This window comes from Thalassophryne amazonica, chromosome 13, assembly GCF_902500255.1.
Source record: "Thalassophryne amazonica chromosome 13, fThaAma1.1, whole genome shotgun sequence".
NCBI lineage: Eukaryota > Metazoa > Chordata > Actinopteri > Batrachoidiformes > Batrachoididae > Thalassophryne > Thalassophryne amazonica.
The window spans coordinates 94,444,662-94,470,802 of record NC_047115.1 but is presented as its reverse complement, the minus strand read 5'-3'; the positions used below and the strand labels follow the sequence as shown (position 1 = coordinate 94,470,802).

Below are 26,141 nucleotides of genomic sequence, written 5' to 3'. Positions count from 1 at the left end.
CCTTTATTATCAAAATCTGCTGTATGTATAAACTGACAAAATCCATTACATACATAACGAAATAGCTACAGTCCGGAGGCGCTGAACGATCTACATGGAATCCCCAGCATCAATTAAGCTTATGTATTTCCTTGATTAAATGCCTGACCTTGATTCGGGACCTGCCTCATGTAATGACCGGGTCAAAACTTTGTCTGACAAAAATAAACGGCAGGCATTATGTGCATTAAAAAGATTACATTTAGTTGAGTCACTCTTTTTTTTTTTTAAGTCAGCTGTGGAGTGGTATCTCAAAATACTAAAGCCTGATTTATGCTTCTACAACTCTGTGGCCATGCAATGACATCAACATGTGCGTGACTGTTTTAAAGTTCTCTGTAGTGTGTTAATGCAGTTTATCACAGGAACAGCAGCCTTTTCTGGATTAATTTGTCCCTCAATGAGCTCCACTTCTTTATACAATCATCAACCTCCAAACCAACAGTACAGTACATATAATTTCTCTCCATAAATTGTGGGCCATTTGAGTGTCTTTGTAGTTGTTAGACTCCTTATTGTGAAGTTGGTCATGTCTGTGGACTTTTCTGCTAAAGTCTATTTGATCCATGATCAAAATGTAATCGGCAGGCACACTGCAAAAACTGTTAAAATATGACTGAAGCGGAAGGAGTGAAACTGGAAAAGTGACATCACAGCCCTTTGGGGATCTCAGTCGTTTAGCAGGTCCGCGTCAGGCTCCAGAGAGGGTTCACAGCCCCCGGAGAGGGCTCTGACCTAAAGGTCTTTTGTTCGTCACACCCAGGGATGTGTGTAAAACTTAAAGCCTCGGTCCCAGCGAATAATGAACGAGGAATGAGCCACGTAGCATGTTTTTTTTGGTATGAGTGGTGTTATTCAACAAACGTGGGAGAATATTGGCTCTTAAAGACTAACATTTGGTGAACTTTTATATGCTAAATTCACTGAAACGTAAATTTGGAATATGGTCAGTTTTCCCTGTAGGGGTTTTCCTTCATTGACCTCTCAGTTAATAGAGTCTTTTGATGTTCTTTGTGTTCGTTTTCGTGTTACAATCGATATTGTGTCTGTCTTGATTTCATCATGACAGGCTCGTTTAACCTCGAATTGTTCTCAAGTAAATCTCACGCTGTCAGTTGGCTGCAAATTCCCATGTCGAGACATGGAGACCATTTCTGGTTAGATGAAAAGAATTTCCTGCAAATCCCTTATGAAACAACCAGCAGGGAATTTCATTACAAAGACAGGAACCAAAGGTCTCAAGCAAAAAAAAAAAAAAAAATCCATCAGATAACGTGAGACTTGTGTACCAACTGATTGTTGCACAAAAATATAGAGTAAATAACACAACTTCTAATATAATGAGGTTTAATCTGAGCATGTCCTAATCAGCAGTGACTCCTTCACATTTCAACATAAACTTCAATTCCACGACCGTCACTGATGTCATCATCACAGGAAAGACACAGAAGAGAAAAGCATTGTGAAAACTTTAGTGTGTGTTTAATTAACTCTCTTGAAAATAAGGGGGGTGGGCTGACGCTCGGCTCTGCGCCCTCTGACACATGATTACAGTGTTCATGCACACACATCTGCAAAAAATATATTTGCAGCGGGAGGAGGTGGGCTAATTTAGCTTTTGTCACACTAATCGGAGTATAAAATCTGTATCGGGTATCACACTGTGACGTCTGCTGCCTCCTGTGAAATCCAACTGATGCGGTTTTTAACGTCACGCTGCTGTCAGCTGACCTGTGTGAGGGAAAGCCAGCAGACAAAATGCTGTAGATGTGCTACAAAATAAATGACACCGAGTCATTAAATTTTACATTTTTTCCCCCCTGGGCTGGCAGGGTTTTTTCCACGTTCCTGAAGGCCGATTTATTTTGTGAATGTACCTTTAAATTAAGGCAAAATTGGTGACTGTCACCATATCGAGGGCTTTTAATTAGATTTTAACAGTGAGACAGTTGACGTTTCCACTATTGGAACCAATGTGACATTTTTACATTTTGATGCGTCGTTGCTACATGTTGTGACCCGAACACGAACCTTGACGGTCTATTTTCTCACTGAATCTGAATCACAACAGAATGTGTGTTGTGTATAAATGCTCGGCTTCACATTCACTTCAGATTCTTCACTTATGTAATGTAATGTTGACTCACAGAAGGCACGAGCTGCTGTATGATCTGGTACAGACGCTCTGTGTACGAGGAGACACCCGGACAGCCACTCAGGTTCAGCGTGAACTTTCCCAGAGGAAGAACGTCCCGTCTGGCATACCTGCAGAAGCACACAGCAGCCACAGTCAGGTCCTGCTGACAAATAAAAGGATTCTCAGTCTAAAGCTGGCCAATCACAGCACAGCGAAAGAAAGCACTCATGTCTCATCAACGTAATGCAGAACCGTATCGACACAAAGCAGGAACATATTTCAGAAGAATCACAGAACACGGTAACCGTGTGAGCTGGAGCTGCACAGGTTCTAACATCCGTCATCAAGGCAGAGGGCCGTTGTAGCAGAGGAAAATAAATAATGTCTGTGCAAAGTTACAATTATTTCCTATATTACATACACACATACGACTGCGTGGTGCCCAATGTGCAGAGAGATGAGAAAAGAAGACATTACTGAGTGTTTACAGTATTCACCTATCTAAATGTTTTCTACATTCTATCTTACAGCCTGATTCCAAAATGAAATTCATTTTTTCCCCTCAAAATTCTACACACAATATCCCATAATGACAATATGAAGTTTTTTTTTTTTTAAGATTTTTGCAAATTTGTTAAAAAAACAAACAAACAACAACAAAAAAAAAAAACAACTAAGGAATCGCATGTCCATAAGTATTCACAGTCTTTGCCATGAAGCTCTAAATTGAGCTCAGGTGCCTCCTGTTTCCAATGATCATCCTTGAGATGTTTCTGCAGTTTAATTGGAGTCCACCTGGGGTAAATTTAGTTGACTGGACATGATTTGGAAAGACACACACCTGTCGACATATAAGGTCCCACAGTTGACAGTCAGAGCACAAACCAAGCATGAAGTCAAAGGAATTGTCTGTAGACCTCAGAGACAGGATTGTCTCAAGGCACAAATCTGGGGAAGGGTACAGAAACATTTCTGCTGCTCTGAAGGTCCCAATGAGCACAGTGGCCTCCATCGTCTGCAAATGGAAGAAGTTCAGATCCACCAGGACTCTTCCTAGAGCTGGCCGCCCGTCTAAACTGAGCGATCAGTGGAGAAGGACCTTAGTCAGGGAGGTGACCAAGAACCCGATGGTCACTCTGTCAGAGGTCCAGCATTCCTCTGTGGAGAGAGGAGAACAACCATCTCTGCAGCAATCCACCAATCAGGCCTGTATGGTAGAGCAGCCAGATGGAAGCCACTCCTTAGTAAAAGGCACATGGTAGCCCACCTGGAGTTTAACAAAAGGCACCTGAAGGACTCTCAGACCAGGAAAAACAAACTTCCCTGCTCTGATGAGACAAAGATTGAACTCTTTGGCGTCATGTTTGGAGGAAACCAGGCACCATCCCTACAGTGAAGCATGGTGGTGGCAGCATCATGCTGTGGTTTTTCAGCAGCAGGAACTGGGAGACTAGTCAGGCTTGAGGGAAAGATGAATGCAGCAATGTACAGAGACATCCTGGATGAAAACCTGCTCCAGAGTGCTATTGACCTCAGACTGGGGTGACAGTTCATCTTTCAGCAGGATGGTGACCCTAAGCACACAGCCAAGATATCAAAGGAATGGCTTCAGGACAACTCTGTGAATGTCCCTGAGTGGTCCAGCCAGAGCCCAGACCTGAATCTGACTGAACATCTCTGGAGAGATCTGAAAATGTCAGCATATCTTTCAAATAGGTCTTTTATTGTTATGATTAACGACCTCTCCTCTTCACCAGCTTCTCTGACCTCCGGTGTGCCACAAGGCTCAATTCTTGGCCCTGCCCTTTTTTCGTTGTACATTATGCCATTAGGTTCTGTTATTGCTCATCATGATGTGTCCTTTCATATGTACGCGGATATCTGCCTGTGACTTCTTTTTCAGACACACAGTCCATTCATTCCTGTCTCACTGACAAAGTGCTGGCTATCTCAAAACTTTCTGTCTGAACGAGTCAAAAACTGAATTCATCCTCTTTGGATCTTCCAGCGATGTAAATTCAGTTAAAAACTCTCAGCCCAACCACACTGTCAGGAATCTGGGTGTGATTTTTGACTCAGATTTAAAATTTAATAAACAAATTGACTCTGTGGTTAGAGTAAGCTTTTTCCAACTCAGTTAGCTAAGGTCAAACCTTTACTAAACCGCAGAGATTTTGAGAAAACCATCCATGCTTTTCTCAGTTCACGTCTGGACTACTGTAACGCTCTATACACTGGACTTAGTCAAGCCTCTCTTTACCGTCTGCAACTGGTGCAGAATGCGGCTGCTCACCTCCTCACCAGCACTTGCAAATACGACCATATCACACCAGTTCTTTACTCCCTCCATTGGCTCCCGGTTCAGTTCCGAATACAATTTAAACTCTTGTTGTTCATCTTTAGTTCAATCCATGGCCTCGCACCGACTTACCTCAGTGACATTTTGACCCCTCACCAGCCCAGCAGAGCCTTGCGCTCTTCAGACCAACACCTGCTGGTGGTTCCAAGGTCGAGGTATAGACAGTGGGGTGATCGTGCCTTTGCTGTGGCAGGTCCTAGACTCTGGAACTCTCTTCCTCTGGAGTTACGCTCCATCTCATCCCTGCCCCTGTTCAAAGCCAGGCTGAAAACATATTTGTTTCGATTGGCCTTTGACACATAGAGCTGTGACTCCCTGGAAATCGACAACTGTAATATATTTTAGATGTATATGTTTTATCTTATGGTTGTTTTTAACTGTGTGCAGCACTTTGATCAACTTTGGTTGTTGTAAAGCGCTTTAGAAATAAAACTTGATTGATTGATTGATGGAGCTTGAGAGGTGCTGCAAAGAGGAATGGACCAAACTGCCAAAGATAGGTGCACCAAGCTTGTGGCATCATATTCAAGAAGACTTGAGGCTGGAATTGCTGCCAAAGGTGCATCAACAAAGTATTGAACAAAGGCTGTGAATACTTATGTTCATGTGATTTAGTCGGTCAATTTAGTTTTCTCTGGGCCCCTCCCCAATCGGACCGGGAGTGACATGTTTAGCCGCATGTTCTCCATGAATTGCTGGCTGTCTGAGTGGTGTCCAAAAAATGAGGTGGGCTTCATAGATAATTGGCAAAGCTTCTGGGGAAAACCTGGTCTTGTTAGGAGAGACGGCATCCATCCCACTTTGGATGGAGCAGCTCTCATTTCTAGAAATCTGGCCAATTTTCTTAAATCCTCCAAACCGTGACTATCCAGGGTTGGGACCAGGAAGCAGAGTTGTAGTCTTACACACCTCTCTGCAGCTTCTCTCCCCCTGCCATCCCCTCATTACCCCATCCCCGTAGAGACGGTGCCTGCTCCCAGACCACCAATAACCAGCAAAAATCTATTTAAGCATAAAAATTCAAAAAGAAAAAATAATATAGCACCTTCAACTGCACCACAGACTAAAACAGTTAAATGTGGTCTATTAAACATTAGGTCTCTTTCTTCTAAGTCCCTGTTAGTAAATGATATAATAATTGATCAACATATTGATTTATTCTGCCTTACAGAAACCTGGTTACAGCAGGATGAATATGTTAGTTTAAATGAGTCAACACCCTCGAGTCACACTAACTGTCAGAATGCTCGTAACACAGGTCGAGGGGGAGGATTAGCAGCAATCTTCCACTCCAGCTTATTAATTAATCAAAAACCCAGACAGAGCTTTAATTCATTTGAAAGCTTGACTCTTAGTCTTGTTCATCCAAATTGGAAGTCCCAAAAACCAGTTTTATTTGTTGTTATCTATTGTCCACCTGGTTGTTACTGTGAGTTTCTCTGAGTTTTCAGACCTTTTGTCTGACTTAGTGCTTAGCTCAGATAATTATTGTGGGCAATTTTAACATCCACACAGATGCTGAGAATGACAGCCTCAACACTGCATTTAATCTATTATTAGACTCAATTGGCTTTGCTCAAAATGTAAATGAGTCCACCCACCACTTTAATCATATCTTAGATCTTGTTCTGACTTATGGTATGGAAATTGAAGACTTAACAGTATTCCCCGAAAACTCCCTTCTGTCTGATCATTTCTTAATAACATTTACTCTGATGGACTACCCAGCAGTGGGGAATAAGTTTCATTACACTAGAGGTCTTTCAGAAAGCGCTGTAACTAGGTTTAAGGATGATTCCTTCTTTATGTTCTCTAATGCCATATACCAACACAGTGCAGAGTAGCTACCTAAGCTCTGTGAGTGAGATAGATTATCTCGTCAATAGTTTTACATCCTCATTGAAGACAACTTTGGATGCTGTAGCTCCTCTGAAAAAGAGAGCTTTAAATCAGAAGTGCCTGACTCCGTGGTAAAACTCACAAACTCGCAGCTTAAAGCAGATAACCCGTAAGTTGGAGAGGAAATGGCGTCTCACTAATTTAGAAGATCTTCACTTAGCCTGGAAAGAGTCTGTTGCTCTATTAAAAAGCCCTCCGTAAAGCTAGGACATCTTACTACTCATCACTAATTTAAGAAAATAAGAACCCCAGGTTTCTTTTCAGCACTGTAGCCAGGCTGACAAAGAGTCAGAGCTCTATTGAGCCGAGTATTCCTTTAACTTTAACTAGTAATGACTTCATGACTTTCTTTGCTAATAAAATTTTAACTATTAGAGAAAAAATTACTCATAACCATCCCAAAGACGTATCGTTATCTTTGGCTGCTTTCAGTGATGCCGGTATTTGGTTAGACTCTTTCTCTCCGATTGTTCTGAGTTATTTTCATTAGTTACTTCCTCCAAACCATCAACATGTCTATTAGACCCCATTCCTACCAGGCTGCTCAAGGAAGCCCTACCATTAATTAATGCTTCGATGTTAAATATGATCAATCTATCTTTATTAGTTGGCTATGTACCACAGGCTTTTAAGGTGGCAGTAATTAAACCATTACTTAAAAAGCCATCACTTGACCCAGCTATCTTAGCTAATTATAGGCTAATCTCCAACCTTCCTTTTCTCTCAAAAATTCTTGAAAGGGTAGTTGTAAAACAGCTAACTGATCATCTGCAGAGGAATGGTCTATTTGAAGATTTTCAGTCATGTTTTAGAATTCATCATAGTACAGAAACAGCATTAGTGAAGGTTACAAATGATCTTCTTATGGCCTCAGACAGTGGACTCATCTCTGTGCTTGTTCTGTTAGATCTTAGTGCTGCTTTTGATACTGTTGACCATAAAATTTTATTACAGAGATTAGAGCATGCCATAGGTATTAAAGGCACTGCGCTGCGGTGGTTTGAATCATATTTATCTAATAGATTACAATTTGTTCATGTAAATGGGGAATCTTCTTCACAGACTAAGGTTAATTATGGAGTTCCACAAGGTTCTGTGCTAGGACCAATTTTATTCACTTTATACATGTTTCCCTTAGGCAGTATTATTAGACAGCATTGCTTAAATTTTCATGGTTATGCAGATGATACCCAGCTTTATCTATCCATGAAGCCAGAGGGGACACACCAATTAGCTAAACTGCAGGATCGTCTTACAGACATAAAGACATGGATGACCTAATTTCCTGCTTTTAAATTCAGATAAAACTGAAGTTATTGTACTTGGTCCCACAAATCTTAGAAACATGGTGTCTAACCAGATCCTTACTCTGGATGGCATTACCCTGACCTCTAGTAATACTGTGAGAAATCTTGGAGTCATTTTTGATCAGGATATGTCATTCAATGCGCATATTAAACAAATATGTAGGACTGCTTTTTTGCATTTGCGCAATATCTCTAAAATTAGAAAAGTCTTGTCTCAGAGTGATGCTGAAAAACTAATTCATGCATTTATTTCCTCTAGGCTGGACTATTGTAATTCATTATTATCAGGTTGTCCTAAAAGTTCCCTGAAAAGCCTTCAGTTAATTCAAAATGCTGCAGCTAGAGCACTGATGGGGACTAGAAGGAGAGAGCATATCTCACCCATATTGGCCTCTCTTCATTGGCTTCCTGTTAATTCTAGAATAGAATTTAAAATTCTTCTTCTTACTTATAAGGTTTTGAATAATCAGGTCCCATCTTATCTTAGGGACCTCATAGTACCATATCACCCCAATAGAGCGCTTCGCTCTCAGACTGCAGGCTTACTTGTAGTTCCTAGGGTTTGTAAGAGTAGAATGGGAGGCAGAGCCTTCAGCTTTCAGGCTCCTCTCCTGTGGAACCAGCTCCCAATTCAGATCAGGGAGACAGACACCCTCTCTACTTTTAAGATTAGGCTTAAAACTTTCCTTTTTGCTAAAGCTTATAGTTAGGGCTGGATCAGGTGACCCTGAACCATCCCTTAGTTATCAATCAATCAATCAATTTTTTTATATAGCGCCAAATCACAACAAACAGTTGCCCCAAGGCGCTTTATATTGTAAGGCAAGGCCATACAATAATTATGTAAAACCCCAACGGTCAAAACGACCCCCTGTGAGCAAGCACTTGGCTACAGTGGGAAGGAAAAACTCCCTTTTAACAGGAAGAAACCTCCAGCAGAACCAGGCTCAGGGAGGGGCAGTCTTCTGCTGGGACTGGTTGGGGCTGAGGGAGAGAGTTATGCTGCTATAGACTTAGACTGCTGGGGGGTTCCCATGATGCACTGAGTGTTTCTTTCTCTTTTTGCTCTGTATGCACCACTCTGCATTTAATCATTAGTGATCGATCTCTGCTCCCCTCCACAGCATGTCTTTTTCCTGGTTCTCTCCCTCAGCCCCAACCAGTCCCAGCAGAAGACTGCCCCTCCCTGAGCCTGGTTCTGCTGGAGGTTTCTTCCTGTTAAAAGGGAGTTTTTCCTTCCCACTGTCGCCAAGTGCTTGCTCACAGGGGGTCGTTTTGACCATTGGGGTTTTTACATAATTATTGTATGGCCTTGCCTTACAATATAAAGCGCCTTGGGGCAACTGTTTGTTGTGATTTGGCGCTATATAAATAAAATTGATTTGATTTCTTTTTTTTCTGGATGCACTGTATGTGGATGATAATACATTTATTGAGCACAGAATGTGGATGTGCTCCAGCATTTCACCTTTTCTCATGGTCACATATGTTGCCAAAATTATTTAAGCGTTTACGTCATGTGCACAAATTCATTGTTCTGCCACCTAATCTGCGCCACACCCGGCTCCTACCTGCGGCCGCCTTGTTCATTGCCTCCTACATGCAGATCAGGGCACAAATACAAGTTTAGTGAGAAACAGGCACCACCCACCCCTACTGAATAAAATCACTGTACAACACGTTCTGCTCATTTACCAGCATATTTTTCTCTCCATGGTGAAGAGTTCAGCTACGATTACATCATTCATTATGTTGAGTAAAATCCTGGGCAGAGCTCTGGAATGAATCAAATCATGAAAACAAATTGCTGCTGCTGCTCCAGAACTCCAAACATCTTCATATGTGCACCTGACAACCGCGGTCCTTTAAAGGTAGACACCTTTATTTATTTAGAATTCTGTCGGCTTCTCTTATTTGGGGTTTCATCAACACAAACGTGCTTCTCCACCTCGCAGTCTTCATGGACCACAGGTGGACTATGGCTACAGGTGAGTGTGTGATTTTTTTAATTTATTTCTGGCTGCTCCTCTTTTCTTGGGTGTAAACGTGAGAGTGTGTACATTTTTGCTTGTAACAATATCTATATAAGCAGTGTACATTATGATTTAATACAGGAAATGCGACACCGGGTCACACTGCAGAAGTTTTGAACTCGCTCAAACTTCCGTGTTGTCGTCTGGCCTCAGAAAGGTGTGGGCTCTTAAAGCGGACGCTGGGCTCACATTAGGACTTGGGTTTCTATACGATCCTGTTGTTAGCGCATTTGTACTGCATTATCATGTAGCAAGAGGCCAACTTTACAGTGAACACAGAGTGACACCTACACACTGGAAATGAGGTGCAGAATGAGGTACTCGGCTGCCAGAGCGTCTCCCAGAAGGACGTGAGTCAAGTATGTGAGCAGCTCCTCTCTGACAGACGCCATCTCCCTCGGGGTCAAAGACTCAGCTGAGAAGGAAAGACACAGACATCAGAGACGATCCCCAATTACACACTGAAGTGAACACCATTTTTCGGCTTCTCTGCAGAGTTTCATGTGGTGCATTGTGGCGTTGAGGGACCTGCTGATATACGGTCCTTTTGTCTTGCAAAGCTCGTCAGTTTGTCTCAGTGTAGCAACACTTTAATTCAGAGAGACTAAGATGTTCCATACGAGTCGTTTTGACAGAGGATGAAACCATGACGTGGTGCGTTTGTGTGCCCCACAGGAACTAACGCTGACCTCATTATGCAAATACCAGTGATGACAATATTCATCATTACTGGAATTTTCATAGCCAAGATTCTGGGACTGAGACCAGACTCACTGTCATGTGACTGACAGTGTGAAAATGAACTAAGTCAATAAAGAGGCCAATATCTGTCCAACAGTGTGAGTGAGCCTGGACTTACAGACACCCACTGGGACTCGAACACAAAACCCATGGGTTAGTGCTGAGTAAATGGAATCAAGACCAGCACATCCTTGATTCAAATCCCCATTAGCCTGGAAAATCATTACGAAGCCTTGGGCAAGCTCCTTAATCTCCAAGATGCTCTTGGTGTGCAGCTGAGCACCCTGGACGGCATGATTGTGAGGCATCATTGTAAAGCTCTTTGTGCTGTTCAGGATGGAGAAGCACTATTGAAATGGAACCATTTAGTGAACAAATGTCTCCATTCAGTTCCCAGTTCAACATGGGACCTGAAAAACAACAAATGCAGTCAAACTTACGATGACTAAACCTACTGCACTAGTGCAACAAGTCCAGTGAAAAGCAACTTGCTTTTGTCTATGCAACCTTTCCCAGACAGTCAGGTCATCAGTCAGAGACAGACAGAGACTGGGCATGTCCTGATAGTTTTCTTTCACCCCGATCCCCATCAGATACTTGTATTTTTCTAGATTTGTCCTCTTGCCACTGTGGTTACACACCTGTGTCATGTCAGAGCAGAAAAACAACAGACAACATGACAATAAAAAACATATTCATATTAAAAGTGCTTCCTGATTGACTGATTAGAGTATATCACATGTGCTCTTCCTCAAAAACACACTTGGTGTGTATTTGAAGTGAAGGAGTGTGAAACAGGTTTCTAAAAGGCACACAGCTGCAGCCCTGGCGGAGGCCAGCGCATTATCACCATGTCTGCACCAAGCTTATGACAGAGTGAGGCTGACGTGCACGGTTCAGCATCTGTGTGAGTCAACGGGCTTGTTTGGTAGTTAAAGGGACGGTGAGTGTTAATGTACTCTGAAAACATGCACCGGGGCTCTGTGGTGTGCCCGTTTACTCCATGGGCACTGAAACAAAGCAAGAGGGAACACACGCGTATGAGGAGGCTCGTGTTTAATTTATCAGTCAATAAAAAAAGAGGCCTGTGAGATGTGTTCAAACTGTGGCATAAACATAAACAGCACGTGTTATTTACAAAACCGTTTGGCCTTACGAACGCCGCTGTGGTCCACGGTGGCAGCGGCCAGCAGAGGGTTGTTGTGCAGCAATGGTTTGGCGTAGATCATGTGAAGGCGAGGCACCAGTGAGGCCGGAGGACTGTGCACTCTCTGCTCCTCCACAGTCTCCATGCACTCTGCCGGCTCCAGCAGGGACGAAGACGATGCCTCTCTGTGTGGACACGCCCACTGATCAACAAACGCACGTGTCGCATCCAGAGGGAAACTGAAATAAATCAAGAGTCTTACTTCTCATCAGCCAGCGCGCTGAAAGCAGTACTGACAGAGAGAATCCCGTAGACCTCCAGCGCGTCATTGAGCTTGAAGCTGTCGCCCTCCTCGTAGACCTAAAGACGGAAACAGTCACGCTGCAGAGTCTGTTCACACGCCTCCGCTAAGAAATCATTTAACATCTCTGAAACCGAAGGTTTGCCAACGGTGTCGTGGTTAGTGACAAGGAGGAAACAAATACCTGTTAAATAAGCAATCAATATTCAATCTGGTGTGTGCTCACAGGCAACAGAGCAGCTTTGAAGAAAAGAAAAACAGACACCTCTTTTCCTGGCCGCTGTACGTGCACGCCGCCACCACACTTTGATACAGTCTCAGTCCTGCTTCCTCACTGACTCACAGCAGAGAAAATAACTGACTTTTGTACTTCACTGTCAGGGACAAGTCCATCATTACTTTCCTATTACTGCCAACAACCGACAAAGGTCCGGCGTTATGCAATAACTTCTATCACCTTGGCAACAACTATCTACTTGCATACAATAAAAACTCCATTTTATACCCCTATTCCACAGGGTACCACTCTACTACGATCACCCACGATCCAAAAAAAGTGTAAAGATGGGATGAAGCTGCTTAATCCGGCTTGCCCTCTAAGGGAATGGCTTACACAGTGCAGACCTGGCAACTGGCTGGCTTATACACAGTGATCTCTATATATTACTGGATAGGTCATTGGCCAATATTTTTGAAGCAAACCGGCCACCATATTACCACTACGATGTTATGCTCCTGAACGCTCTTTTCTATTGATCTTTAATGAGGCGCACACAACTTTATTCTTTGTCATTTTGTTAAAAAATACCTTTATGTGCAGCTACAAACTGCACAAATTGCCAGATCAAAGGCTGTGGATGAACATTTCACCTGTGAGTATGATTGAAGTGGGAAGTAATGAACAATAATTTGAAGAGTTCTATCCCTTATTCCAGCATATGAGCAACAACAACAATAACAATAAGTGGCTTATTAACGCAACGTGTAGCCACATGTTGGGTTTTGTGTTGGACAAACTATTTTATGACATTTATTACATCTACTTGTGTATAGTTTTGGAGATTTAGGCGTGTGTTGTGTTATATACAGACACACACACACACACACACAAATATATATATACACACATATAAAGCATATAAAGCTTGCCAATGATTCCACAAAACTTGTATAAATTTTAATTAAAGAATGACAATTTTTAAAATTATTTGTCTGTGAGATATAAGTAAGTGAGAATAGAAGGGAAGGAAGTGTCAAAGTAATAAAATAAAGAAAACTCCTTAAAAAAAAAAAAAAAGGATGCTACAGCTAACCGCTAACTTTCAGTATTGACTTGGCACACTGTCAGTGACTTTTAGCACCGCAGAGGCTTCTGAGTAAATTCAATGCAGTGCTTGTGTCTTTAAACACCCTGTGGGCTGCTGCAAAGATGTTTCATTTACCTTTCACGGTGGCAGTGTCGATCAAACGCAAGGCACTTTCACTCATGGTTTCATTTAAACAGACTAATTCCGGACCATTTATCAACACATAAACAGCAACTCTGTCATTTTTACAAAGTGAAAATATCACACTTTTTTTGAAGTAATGAAGAAGAAAGAATAAAAAAGTCTTGAGCGTTAAACCGACAGAAGTGCCAAAAGGCATTGTGGGAAATCAGACTCCTCTTGACATCATAAAGACGGGGCTAAACCTATGTTCCTCTCTCAGGTGGGGGCAGCATCATTTCATCGTCATCTTCCACAAATTACAAACTCCTTCCTGTGGTGTGGATGCACAGCAACGGCTCCTTGAACATTTGTAGCTTCCATAGCAAAGCCTCTGGACCTTAAACTGTGTTCACAGAACAGCGTCAGCGCTCCGCTGTAGACACAGAGTATATACCTTAATTAAACAGGACGGCCCCTTCTCTCCTGGCAGGGGGAAATTGAGGTCAAGGTGGGAGGCAGCTGTCATCTGTCCAGTCGGAGCTTCTGTCTCCTGACGCTTACAGTCCCCGTGCTGTTCTGCAGAACTTAAAGCTCCTGCAGTAAAGAGGAGGAACAATCAGGATTTAAGATTTTAATGGATGATGTCAGAAGCATTTCAATCAATCAATCAATTTTTTTATATAGCGCCAAATCACAACAAACAGTTGCCCCAAGGCGCTTTATATTGAAAGGCAAGGCCATACAATAATTATGTAAAACCCCAACAGTCAAAACGACCCCCTGTGAGCAAGCACTTGGCTACAGTGGGAAGGAAAAACTCCCTTTTAACAGGAAGAAACCTCCAGCAGAACCAGGCTCAGGGAGGGGCAGTCTTCTGCTGGGACTGGTTGGGGCTGAGGGAGAGAACCAGGAAAAAGACATGCTGTGGAGGGGAGCAGAGATCGATCACTAATGATTAAATGCAGAGTGGTGCATACAGAGCAAAAAGAGAAAGAAACAGTGCATCATGGGAACCCCCCAGCAGTCTACGTCTATAGCAGCATAACTAAGGGATGGTTCAGGGTCACCTGATCCAGCCCTAACTATAAGCTTTAGCAAAAAGGAAAGTTTTAAGCCTAATCTTAAAAGTAGAGAGGGTGTCTGTCTCCCTGATCTGAATTGGGAGCTGGTTCCACAGGAGAGGAGCCTGAAAGCTGAAGGCTCTGCCTCCCATTCTACTCTTACAAACCCTAGGAACTACAAGTAAGCCTGCAGTCTGAGAGCGAAGCGCTCTATTGGGGTGATATGGTACTACGAGGTCCCTAAGATAAGATGGGACCTGATTATTCAAAACCTTATAAGTAAGAAGAAGAATTTTAAATTCTATTCTAGAATTAACAGGAAGCCAATGAAGAGAGGCCAATATGGGTGAGATATGCTATCTCCTTCTAGTCCCCGTCAGTACTCTAGCTGCAGCATTTTGAATTAACTGAAGGCTTTTTAGGGAACTTTTAGGACAACCTGATAATAATGAATTACAATAGTCCAGCCTAGAGGAAATAAATGCATGAATTAGTTTTTCAGCATCGCTCTGAGACAAGACCTTTCTGATTTTAGAGCTATTGCGTAAATGCAAAAACGCAGTCCTACATATTTGTTTAATATGCGCTTTGAATGACATATCCTGATCAAAAATGACTCCGAGATTTCTCACAGTATTACTAGAGGTCAGGGTAATGCCATCCAGAGTAAGGATCTGGTTAGACACCATGTTTCTAAGATTTGTGGGGCCAAGTACAATAACTTCAGTTTTATCTGAGTTTAAAAGCAGGAAATTAGAGGTCATCCATGTCTTTATGTGTCTAATTGGTGTGTGTCCTCTGGCTTCATGGATAGATAAAGCTGGGTATCATCTGCGTAACAATGAAAATTTAAGCAATACCGTCTAATAATACTGCCTAAGGGAAGCATGTATAAAGTGAATAAAATTGGTCCTAGCACAGAACCTTGTGGAACTCCATAATTAACTTTAGTCTGTGAAGAAGATTCCCCATTTACATGAACAAATTGTAATCTATTAGACAAATATGATTCAAACCACCGCAGCGCAGTGCCTTTAATACCTATGGCATGCTCTAATCTCTGTAATAAAATTTTATGGTCAACAGTATCAAAAGCAGCACTGAGGTCTAACAGAACAAGCACAGAGATGAGTCCACTGTCCGAGGCCATAAGAAGATCATTTGTAACCTTCACTAATGCTGTTTCTGTACTATGATGAATTCTAAAACATGACTGAAAATCTTCAAATAGACCATTCCTCTGCAGATGATCAGTTAGCTGTTTTACAACTACCCTTTCAAGAATTTTTGAGAGAAAAGGAAGGTTGGAGATTGGCCTATAATTAGCTAAGATAGCTGGGTCAAGTGATGGCTTTTTAAGTAATGGTTTAATTACTGCCACCTTAAAAGCCTGTGGTACATAGCCAACTATCAAAGATAGATTGATCATATTTAAGATCGAAGCATTAAATAATGGTAGGGCTTCCTTGAGCAGCCTGGTAGGAATGGGGTCTAATAAACATGTTGATGGTTTGGATGAAGTAACTAATGAAAATAACTCAGACAGAACAATCGGAGAGAAAGAGTCTAACCAAATACCGGCATCACTGAAAGCAGCCAAAGATAACGATACGTCTTTGGGATGGTTATGAGTAATTTTTTCTCTAATAGTTAAAATTTTGTTAGCAAAGAAAGTCATGAAGTCATTACTAGTTAAAGTTAATGGAATACTCAGCTCAATAGAGCTCTGACTCTTTGTCAGCCTGGCTGAGTCAGACACTTCTGATTTAAAGCTCTCTTTTTCAGAGGAGCTACAGCATCCAAAGTTGTCTTCAATGAGGATGTAAAACTATTGACGAGATACTCTATCTCCCTTACAGAGTTTAGGTAGCTACTCTGCACTGTGTTGGTATATGGCATTAGAGAACATAAAGAAGGAATCATATCATTAAACCTAGTTACAGCGCTTTCTGAAAGACTTCTAGTGTAATGAAACTTATTCCCCACTGCTGGGTAGTCCATCAGAGTAAATGTAAATGTTATTAAGAAATGATCAGACAGAAGGGAGTTTTCAGGGAATACTGTTAAGTCTTCTATTTCCATACCATAAGTCAGAACAAGATCTAAGATATGATTAAAGTGGTGGGTGGACTCATTTACTTTTTGAGCAAAGCCAATAGAGTCTAATAATAGATTAAATGCAGTGTTGAGGCTGTCATTCTCAGCATCTGTGTGGATGTTAAAATGGCCCACTATAATTATCTTATCTGAGCTAAGCACTAAGTCAGACAAAAGGTCTGAAAATTCACAGAGAAACTCACAGTAACGACCAGGTGGACGATAGATAATAACAAATAAAACTGGTTTTTGGGACTTCCAATTTGGATGGACAAGACTAAGAGACAAGCTTTCAAATGAATTAAAGCTCTGTCTGGGTTTTTGATTAATTAATAAGCTGGAATGGAAGATTGCTGCTAATCCTCCGCCCCGGCCCGTGCTACGAGCATTCTGACAGTTAGTGTGACTCGGGGGTGTTGACTCATTTAAACTAACATATTCATCCTGCTGTAACCAGGTTTCTGTAAGGCAGAATAAATCAATATGTTGATCAATTATTATATAATTTACCAACAGGGACTTAGAAGAGAGAGACCTAATGTTTAATAGACCACATTTAACTGTTTTAGGCTGTGGTGCAGTTGAAGGTGCTATATTATTTTTTCTTTTTGAGTTTTTATGCTTAAATAGATTTTTGCTGGTTATTGGTAGTCTGGGAACAGGCACCGTCTCTATGGGGATGGGGTAATGAGGGGATGGCAGGGGGAGAGAAGCTGCAGAGAGGTGTGTAAGACTACAACTCTGCTTTCATGGACTCTATTGTACTTTTTGATCAATCTGCTCCATGCCTGCAATGTGACATCAGTGGTTGATAATACAATGGAAATTATAATTGGAAATAGTAAATGAGAAATCAAAAAAATTTACTTGTGAGCTGTGTCTATAGAGCACCAGGAACTAATGTAGAGTCATTCACTGACATTAGGAGGTCTGTCAAAAAAGTATCGGACCTTTTTATTTTTTGCAAAAACCATATGGATTTGAATCATGTGTGATTGCATCAGCCAAGCTTGAACCTTCGTGCGCATGTGTGAGTTTTTTCACGCCTGTCGGTTGCGTCATTCGCCTGTGAGCAGGCTTTGAGTGAGCACTGGTCCACCCCTCTCATCTGATTTTTATTCTGAATAAATGTCTGAACGATTTGTAGCTTTGCTGCATCAAATTTTTCCAGAAACTGTGAGAGACCTCCAGCTGGACACCATTCGGAAAATTCAGGTGGCTTTCAGGGACCATTTTATGGGGATTACACAGATTAAGGAGTGCTCCAGCTGGTTTAAAGACCGCCCACAGCATCTGAGAGCGCGGCGCACTCCGACAGGCTGACACCCCACTGAAACAACCAGATCATTTCCAACGTGAAGGCTTTGTTGATCCGGGACGTCGTCTGACTTACACAAAAAAAGGCAGAAGGCGTGGACATCAGCACTTTTTTGGCACATTCCACTGTTACAGGAGTTTTTTTCATGGAAAAAGAAGCGGACGGATGCGCCACCGTGCCGCTCATTGCGCGGGACAAAACCACCTCCGTGTTGGTCTCACAGGACGGCTTTGAGATGGATTTCATACGGCTGTCGGTGGCTTTTTAGTCGTGTGACTAGCCGAGAAATTGTGCATGAGCTGGACATGCCAGAACATGTCCTGTGAGGCTTCATCACGGCGTTGCTTTGCGCCATGCGGCTCTGCCGCAACGCGCGGAATTCCTCTGCATGTCTGTCTCAATGTGCCGAAAAAGTGCTGATGTCCAAGTCTTCCGCAATTCCTGTGCTAGTCAAAGGACGTCCTGGATAAAACACAGCGTCCAGTTTAGAAATGAACGGCACATTCCACTGTTACAGGAGTTTTTGTCATGGAAAGAGGAGCGGAGGAATTCCGCGTGTCGTGGCGCAAAGCAACGCCGTGATGAAGCCTCACAGGACATGTTGGGGCATGTCCAGAAAACCTTTTTTGGAAAAATTTGATGCAGCAAAGCTCCAAATCGTTCAGACATTTATTCGCAATAAAAATCCGATGAGAGGGATGGACCACTGCTCACACAAAGCCTGCTCACAGGCGAATGACACAACCGACAGGCGTGAAAAAACTCACGCATGCACACGAAGGTTCAAGCTTGGCTGATGCAATCACACGTGATTCAAATCCATATGGTTTTTGCAAAAAATAAAAAGGTCCGATACTTTTCTGACAGACCTCGTATAACAGAACTGTTTGACCAAAACCAAGCCAAAGAAGTGTTTTGTTTTTTATATGGATAATCCTAGTGGACTTCACTCTTGATGTTTTTACTGATACAATGTTTAGTTTGGGTCTATTTCCAATGATATCAAAACCAACAAGAATCACATCTCAGAGTGAGACTAAAATTGATAATATATTTACTAATATAATTGTTGGAAAGGTAGTGAGCAGCAGAAACAGATCTGAAAAAGCATTACTGGCACTAAAGGAAGACCTTAAAAACCAGAATTGGGATGGAATATTTGTAAATGATGTCAATGAAGCATATGATGCATTCATGAAAATTTTCACAATGTTGTATCATAAAAACTGTAAACTGATGAATTTTGCCAGGAGGGATACTGTTGACAAACCATGGATGACTAAAGGGTTAAGAAATGCCTGCAAAAAGAAAAATAATTTATATAAATGTTACTTAAAATCAAGGTCACGAGATGATGCAGTTACATATAAAAGCTATAAAAAACAAGTAGAGATAATAATAAAAAAGCACAAAAAGGAATACGAGGTCTGTTAGAAAAGTATCCGACATTTTTATTTTTTTTCAAAATCCTGATGGATTTGAATCACGTGTACTTGCATGAACCAACCTTGAACCTTCGTGCGCATGCGTGATTTTTTTCACGCCTGTCGGTTGCGTCATTTGCTTGTAAGCAGCCTTTGTGTGAGGATGGGTGGAGTCTCTCGTCGTTTTTTCTTTGCAAGAAAAAAGAACGACTGGAGCAGCGCGACTGCATCAAATTTTGCCAGAAACTGGCCGACAGCCCACCCATCCTCACACAATGGTGGAAACCATTCGGATTATTCAGACGGCTTTCGGTGATGATCCTCTGGGTATCACACAGATTAAGGAGCGGCACAACCGGTTTAAAGATGGCCACACAATGGTGGAGAGCGGCGGCGAAATTCATGGTGATAGCTTTGGCACAAAGCTGATGGCGCAGCAAAAACACCTCCGTGGTGAAGTCTCACAGGACATGCCCTGACATGCCCAGTTCTACCACAATTTCTCGGATAGTCACACAACTGAAAAGCCACAGAAAGCCGTCTGAATCTTCCGAATGGTGGAAGAGGTGGCCATCATTTTTCGGAGTCCAGCACGTCCTGTGAGGCTTCAACACAAAGGCGCTTTTGCTCCGTCGGGAGTGGCACGAATTTCGCCGCCACTCCTTTTCATGGCCAAATCTTCTGTCACAGTGGAATGTGCCGAAAAAGTGCTGATGTCCACCTCTTCCGCAATTTCTCAGATAGTCACACGATGGTCCCACATCACCACAGCATTCACTTTGGAAATGATCCGGTCATTTCTGCATGTTGATGGCTGACCGGAGCGTGGCTCGCTCTCCACCGTTGTGCGGACGTCTTTAATCCGGTTGTACCGCTCCTTAATCTGTTTGATGCCCAGAGGATCGTCACCGAAAGCCGTCTGAATAATCCAAATGGTTTCCACCTGGCTGTCGCCTAGTTTTTGGCAAAATTTGATGCAGTCGCGCTGCTCCAGTCGTTCCGTCTTTTTCCTTGCAAAGAAAAAAAGACGAGAGACTCCACCCATCCTCATACAAAGGCTGCTTACAAGCAAATGACGCAACCGACAGGCCGGAAAAAAAAAAAATCACGCATGCGCACCAAGGTTCAAGGTTGGCTCATGCAAGCACACGTGATTCAAATCCATCAGGTTTTTGGAAAAAAAAAAAAAATAAAGTCGGATACTTTTCTAACAGACCTCATATTATGGTAAATTACTTGATAAAAATAGGAAAAACATAGGAGCTACATGGCGAATAATTAATAATGTAATAAAAAAAAAATCACAAAGAGAAACCAATGATTCCAAATTATTTTGTGAAAGAAAATGTATGCATAGAAGATAAGACAAAAATAGTGAATAGTTTTAATGATTTTTTGTAAGGGTGGGCCCAAATTTAGCAGCTAATATTCCAAAAACAAAGGGTGATACTGCAGTTGGAAGTCTAATCATGGACAATGTGAACAGCATCTTTCTTGGCAAGGTTGAAAAGGAAGAAATACTGAACATTGTAGGAGGTTGTGTAAGCAAGAGATCAACAGATTCTCATGATCTAGACATGTTTCTAATTAAGAACATTATTCCTTGTAATGTCATTGTACCATTTACCTATATTTGTAATCTGTCATTTTCAACAGGAACTTTTCCTGATAGCATGAAAACAGCTAAGGTAATTCCACTATATAAAAGTGGGGATAAACATGTTTTTTCCAATTACAGACGAGTTTCCTTGCTTCCACAATTTTCCAAGATATTAGAGAAATTATTTGTAAATCGATTGGATAGGTTCCTTGATAAATATAACATTCTAAGTAATCGTCAGTATGATTTTCGAACTAGTCACTCTACAGCCATGGCAATTATGGACTAACTGAAGAAATATGCACTGCAATAGACTAAGGATTTTTTGTGAGCATTTTTGTGGACATCAAAAAAGCTTTTGATACCACTGACCATACCATAGTTCTTCAAAAATTAAACAAATATTGGAATCAGAGGGGTCGCTCACAAATGGGTATCAAGCTATCTAGTCAACAGAAAAGTTTGTACAGGTAAACGATGTAAGATCTGCATTATTAGTGTTACCTGTGGGGTACCTCAGGGGTCGGTCCTTGGACCAAAACTTTTTACACTGTATGTCAATGACATTGTTAATGTATCTAAGATGTTACATTGTATTCTGTTTGCTGACGAGACCACATTTTTCTCTTCTAGTAAAAATTTACAACATGTGTTGAGAGGAGTCAAAAAAGAATTCATGGGAATAAAAACTTTGCTTGACATTAATAAATTATCGCTTAACTTTGACAAAACTAATTTCATGATATTTAGTAATCGAGAAAAAGTATGAATACCCCAATTATTATAGATGGTGTAGAAATTAAAAGAGTGACGGAAACAAAATTTGTGGGTGTCATGATTGATGAGAACTTGAGTTGGAAATCACATATTAACTATACAAAGAATAAATTATTAAAATGACTGCTCTACTACACAAAGTATAAGAGATGCTAGATGAGAAAGGACTATATATATATATATATATATATATATATATATATATATATATATATATATATATATATATATATAATACTGTTCTATGATTGTTCCACATCTGTCCTACTGTATTGAAATATGGAGAAATGCCTGCAAAACATTCACTTTTCATTTTACAGAAAAGAGCAATAAGGATAATTAGTCGGCGGCATTATAGAGAACACACGAGTCCAATATTCGTGCAGTTACATTTGTTGAAATTTCATGACCTGGTTGATTACACTATTCTCCAGACAATGTTTAAGGCTCACCAAAATAAAAATAAAAAAAACACTACCAACTAACATCCAGAACAAATTTGAAAAAAAGAGAAAGCCAGTACAACTTAAAAGGAACAGAGATATTTAACAAACCAAGATTCAGAACTAAATTGAAGGAACGTTGCATTTCTATCAAGGGAGTCAGTTTATGGAATAATGTGAACAAGGAAATTAAATAAGCTAAATAAAGCAATACGAGGTCTGTCAATAAAATATAGGTCCTTTTTATTTTTTTCAAAAACTATATGGATTTCATTCATATGTTTTTACGTCAGACATGCTTGAACCCTCGTGCGCATGCGTGAGTTTTTCCATGCCTGTCGGTGACGTCATTCGCCTGTGAGCACTCCTTGTGGGAGGAGTCGTCCAGCCCCTCGTCGGAATTCCTTTGTCTGAGAAGTTGCTGAGAGACTGGCCCTCGTATATTTAAAAAGGCAGTTAAAATTAATATGATTCAGAAATACGACCTGATGTTGTAATAATGAAACCACATGTATATTTTTATTACTGTTTATTTTGCTTTTCCTTTTTTAGATATTCTAATTGTAATGTTAATAATGTGATTATTATTTAATTTGTAAATTAACCTTCTGTAAAAAGGGGTAGATAATATAAGTTTGCTTCTTTCTACCCCCTTTCATTCAGGTGTATTGTTACGTTTGTTATGTTTTCTTTTGGAATGATTTTTGGTTGTGTGGTTGGAACTGAATGAAAAGAATGAAATAAACAAACAATGTTTACTGGAACACCACTGGACATTTTCCAACTGTAATTTACGCATGAGGTCAAGAAAATGCAGTAAGCGAGGAGCCCCGTAAACCAGACCCAGTCACTTCACAAACACATCTGCATGGCAAGAGGGTCCGGTTCCCCTCCCATTCACTGCATTTTCCCCTACTGCTGAACCCAGACCAAGACAATCACAACCATTTGTCTCAGGTAAGATTAAGATAAACTTTATTGATCCCACAGCGGGCAAAATCACTTGTAGCAGCAGCAACAATCGTACATTAGCAAAGAAAATAAACATCTACATTAAAGAAAGGTGACTAACGTATATTGCAATGTCTGCTGGTGGGTGCAAAAATAGTGATGTGAACAGATTACGTGAAAAACAGAATATAAGTATGTATAGATATGGCGCACAATAAGTGAAAGAAGACGTAGTTAAGAGTGCAAAATCAGTAGGTGGAGCTGGGGCGGGCTTTATGTGATAACTGACTGAACGCGCTCTAGGAATGCCACAGAGCTGGAAAAAAGTTCTACACAATGATGATGGCTGCTGCAGACCACTGATTTGAAACAGCTCTCACATCCGTTTTGAAGAAGATCAAGTCGGGACCTTTCATACCGAGGAGTAAAGTAGAATTTTGGCTGATGGGGGCTGGAGCTCCGCCCCTTCAGTGACCGAGTCTCAGCAAGTAAGGATCGTTCCACTCCGTAAAAAGAAAACAAGGCATAACGTCCGCCTCACTTAATCAGCACTGCATTCAGTCCTGCCCTCAACACATCATCCCCAAAGTAGCCAATATCCAAAATGTAAATTTTATATTACTGTAAATAAACTCTCTCTAGAAACAGATTTTTGCATACATTTTCTTGGAATGTTCTTTTGAAAAAATTCCAGATAATTCCTTGTACACCTCCTCACATTCGTGCATGTTACCACTACAACTGGAAAAAAAAAAAAAATGAGTGGGCGCAGTAAGAACTTGTGCAGGAAAATGGTAGATAATTATTATTCTGTGGTACGGTCTCCAGGAACGTGAAGGACAGTCAAATTTTGGACCGATTGAAAAATGTGTCCACCTAGTCCAAGGAAGACCCAGGACAAGGTGGAGGGATTATATCTCTACACTGGCCTGGGAACGCCTCGTGATCCCCCAGTCAGAGGGGTTTAATGTGGTCCCAAAAAGGGACGTTTGGAGTCCCCTGCTGGAGATGCTGCCCCCGCTACCCGATCCCAGATAAGCGGTTGAAGATGAGTGAGATGAGAGTGAAAAATGTGCCAATCACCTTCCATGGTGAAGAAACACAGAAGAAGAAAGAAAAGAACATCTCCCTGCCCTCACATAGATCAACACTCACTTCATGGCACGTACCCACACACTTATGCATATTTGACCACGTTTAAATAGAGACGGGCACATTTAACAGGAGAGACGTTTTTCTGACTGTAGTTTATTGTTGAACCCACATGTGGAAACAACATGCAAAACACATGAATAAGCACAGCATCCATAACCCTAACCCCTGCCCCCCCTTACCATGTCCTTCCTGCATTCAAAAATTTCAGGGCGCAGTAACATAGCACCTTAAGTACTACAGAAAACATTTAATATTATAGCAATTAGAATATTAAAACCCAGCACATATTATATCACTAAATTAAGCCCCCCCCCCCCCCCCAAAGAAAAGAGGCACACACTCAAGAGAAGTCATTAAATACACACAGGAGCTCAAATTTCAGAGTGAAAAAAAGTTGAAGAAAATCTTTCCAGCCTGCAAGCACAGGTCACCAATCCTACTCATGAGCATCACCTACTCATCAGTTCCCCCTGCTGCACCCATTGCTAATTAACACGGGCATGTGCCCTCAGCGAGTCAACAAACTATATATTTACAGAAAGTGTGCAATAAATTGGGCAGGCGCATAAATGTCAGCACCCTTGTCATTTTATTGATTTGAATACATTTAGCACTAATTATTGGAACACAAAATTGGTTTGGTAAGCTCACTGACCCTTGACAGACTTACACAGGTGAATCCAATCATGAGAAAGGGTATTTAAGGTGGCCATTTGCAAATGTTTCCCCTCTTTGCATCTCTTCTAATGAGTGGCAACATGGGAGCTTCTAAACAACTCTCATATGACCTGAAAACAAAGACTGTTCAACATCATGGTTTAGGGGAAGGATACAAAAAGCTATCTCAGAGATTTCAGCTGTCAGTTTCCCCTGTGAGGAACATAGTGAGGAAATGGAAGACCACAGGCACAGTACTAGTTAAGGGCCGAAGTGGCAGGCCAAGAAAAATCTCAGATAAGCTGAAGCGAAGGATGGTGAGAACAGTCATAGTCAACCCACAGACCTGCTCCAAAGACCTACAACATGATCTTACTGCAGATAGTGTCTCTGTGCATAGTTCAACTATATAGCGCACTTTGCACAAAGAGATGCTGTAATGCAGAGGAAGCCTTTTCTGCGTACACGCCACAAACAGAGTCGCTTGAGGTATGCTAAAGCACATTAGCATAAATAAAGCCAGCTTCATTTTGGAATAAGGTGCTGTGGACTGATGAAACTAAAACTGAGTTATTTGGACATAACAAGGGGTGGTATGCATGGGTGAAAAAGAACACAGCATTCTAAGAAAAACACTTGCTACTTACAGTTAAATTTGATGGTGGTTCCATCATGCTGTGGGGCTGTGTGGCCAGTGCAGGTACTGAGAATCTTGTTAAAGTTGAGGGTCACATGGATTCCAGTCAACATCAGCAGATTCTTGAGAACAATGTTCATGAACCAGTGACAAAGTTGAAGTTGCGCAGGGGCTGGATCTTTCAACAAGACAACAAACCTAAACACTGCTCAAAATCTACTAAGGCATTCATGCAGAGGAATAAGTACAATGTTCTGGAATGGCCATCTCAGTCCCCAGACCTGAATATTATTGAAAATCTGTGGTATGATTTTAAGCGGGCAGTCCGTGGTCAGAAACCAACAAACCTGAGATGTTTTGTAAAGAAGAATGGTCCAAAATACCTACAACCAGAATCCTGACTCTCATTGGAAGCTATAGGAAGTGTTTAGAGGCTGTTATTAGGAGGATCTACTAAATATTGATGTATTTTTTCTGTTGGGGTGCCCACATTTATGCACCTGTCTTATTTTTGTTTAAAGAATAATTGCACACTTTCTGTAAATCCTATAAACTTTATTTCACTTTTCAAATATCACTGTTTGTCTGCTATATGATATATTTAACTGAAACTGCTGATCCAAACAAC

General features: G+C 41.3%; 1 protein-coding gene across 1 annotated transcript in view; it reads right to left on the bottom strand.

Annotated features, from left to right (window-relative positions):
- mcmbp (minichromosome maintenance complex binding protein) overlaps positions 1–26,141 on the bottom strand; it is a 47,338-nt gene that overhangs the window by 4,326 nt on the left and 16,871 nt on the right. The window contains exons 7-11 of the mRNA XM_034184643.1: positions 13,848–13,987; positions 11,925–12,022; positions 11,672–11,847; positions 10,066–10,189; positions 2,187–2,304 (exon numbers count right to left, since the gene is read on the bottom strand). Of these exons, the coding sequence (XP_034040534.1) occupies positions 2,187–2,304; positions 10,066–10,189; positions 11,672–11,847; positions 11,925–12,022; positions 13,848–13,987 (656 nt within the window). The remainder of the gene's footprint in view (positions 1–2,186; positions 2,305–10,065; positions 10,190–11,671; positions 11,848–11,924; positions 12,023–13,847; positions 13,988–26,141) is intronic.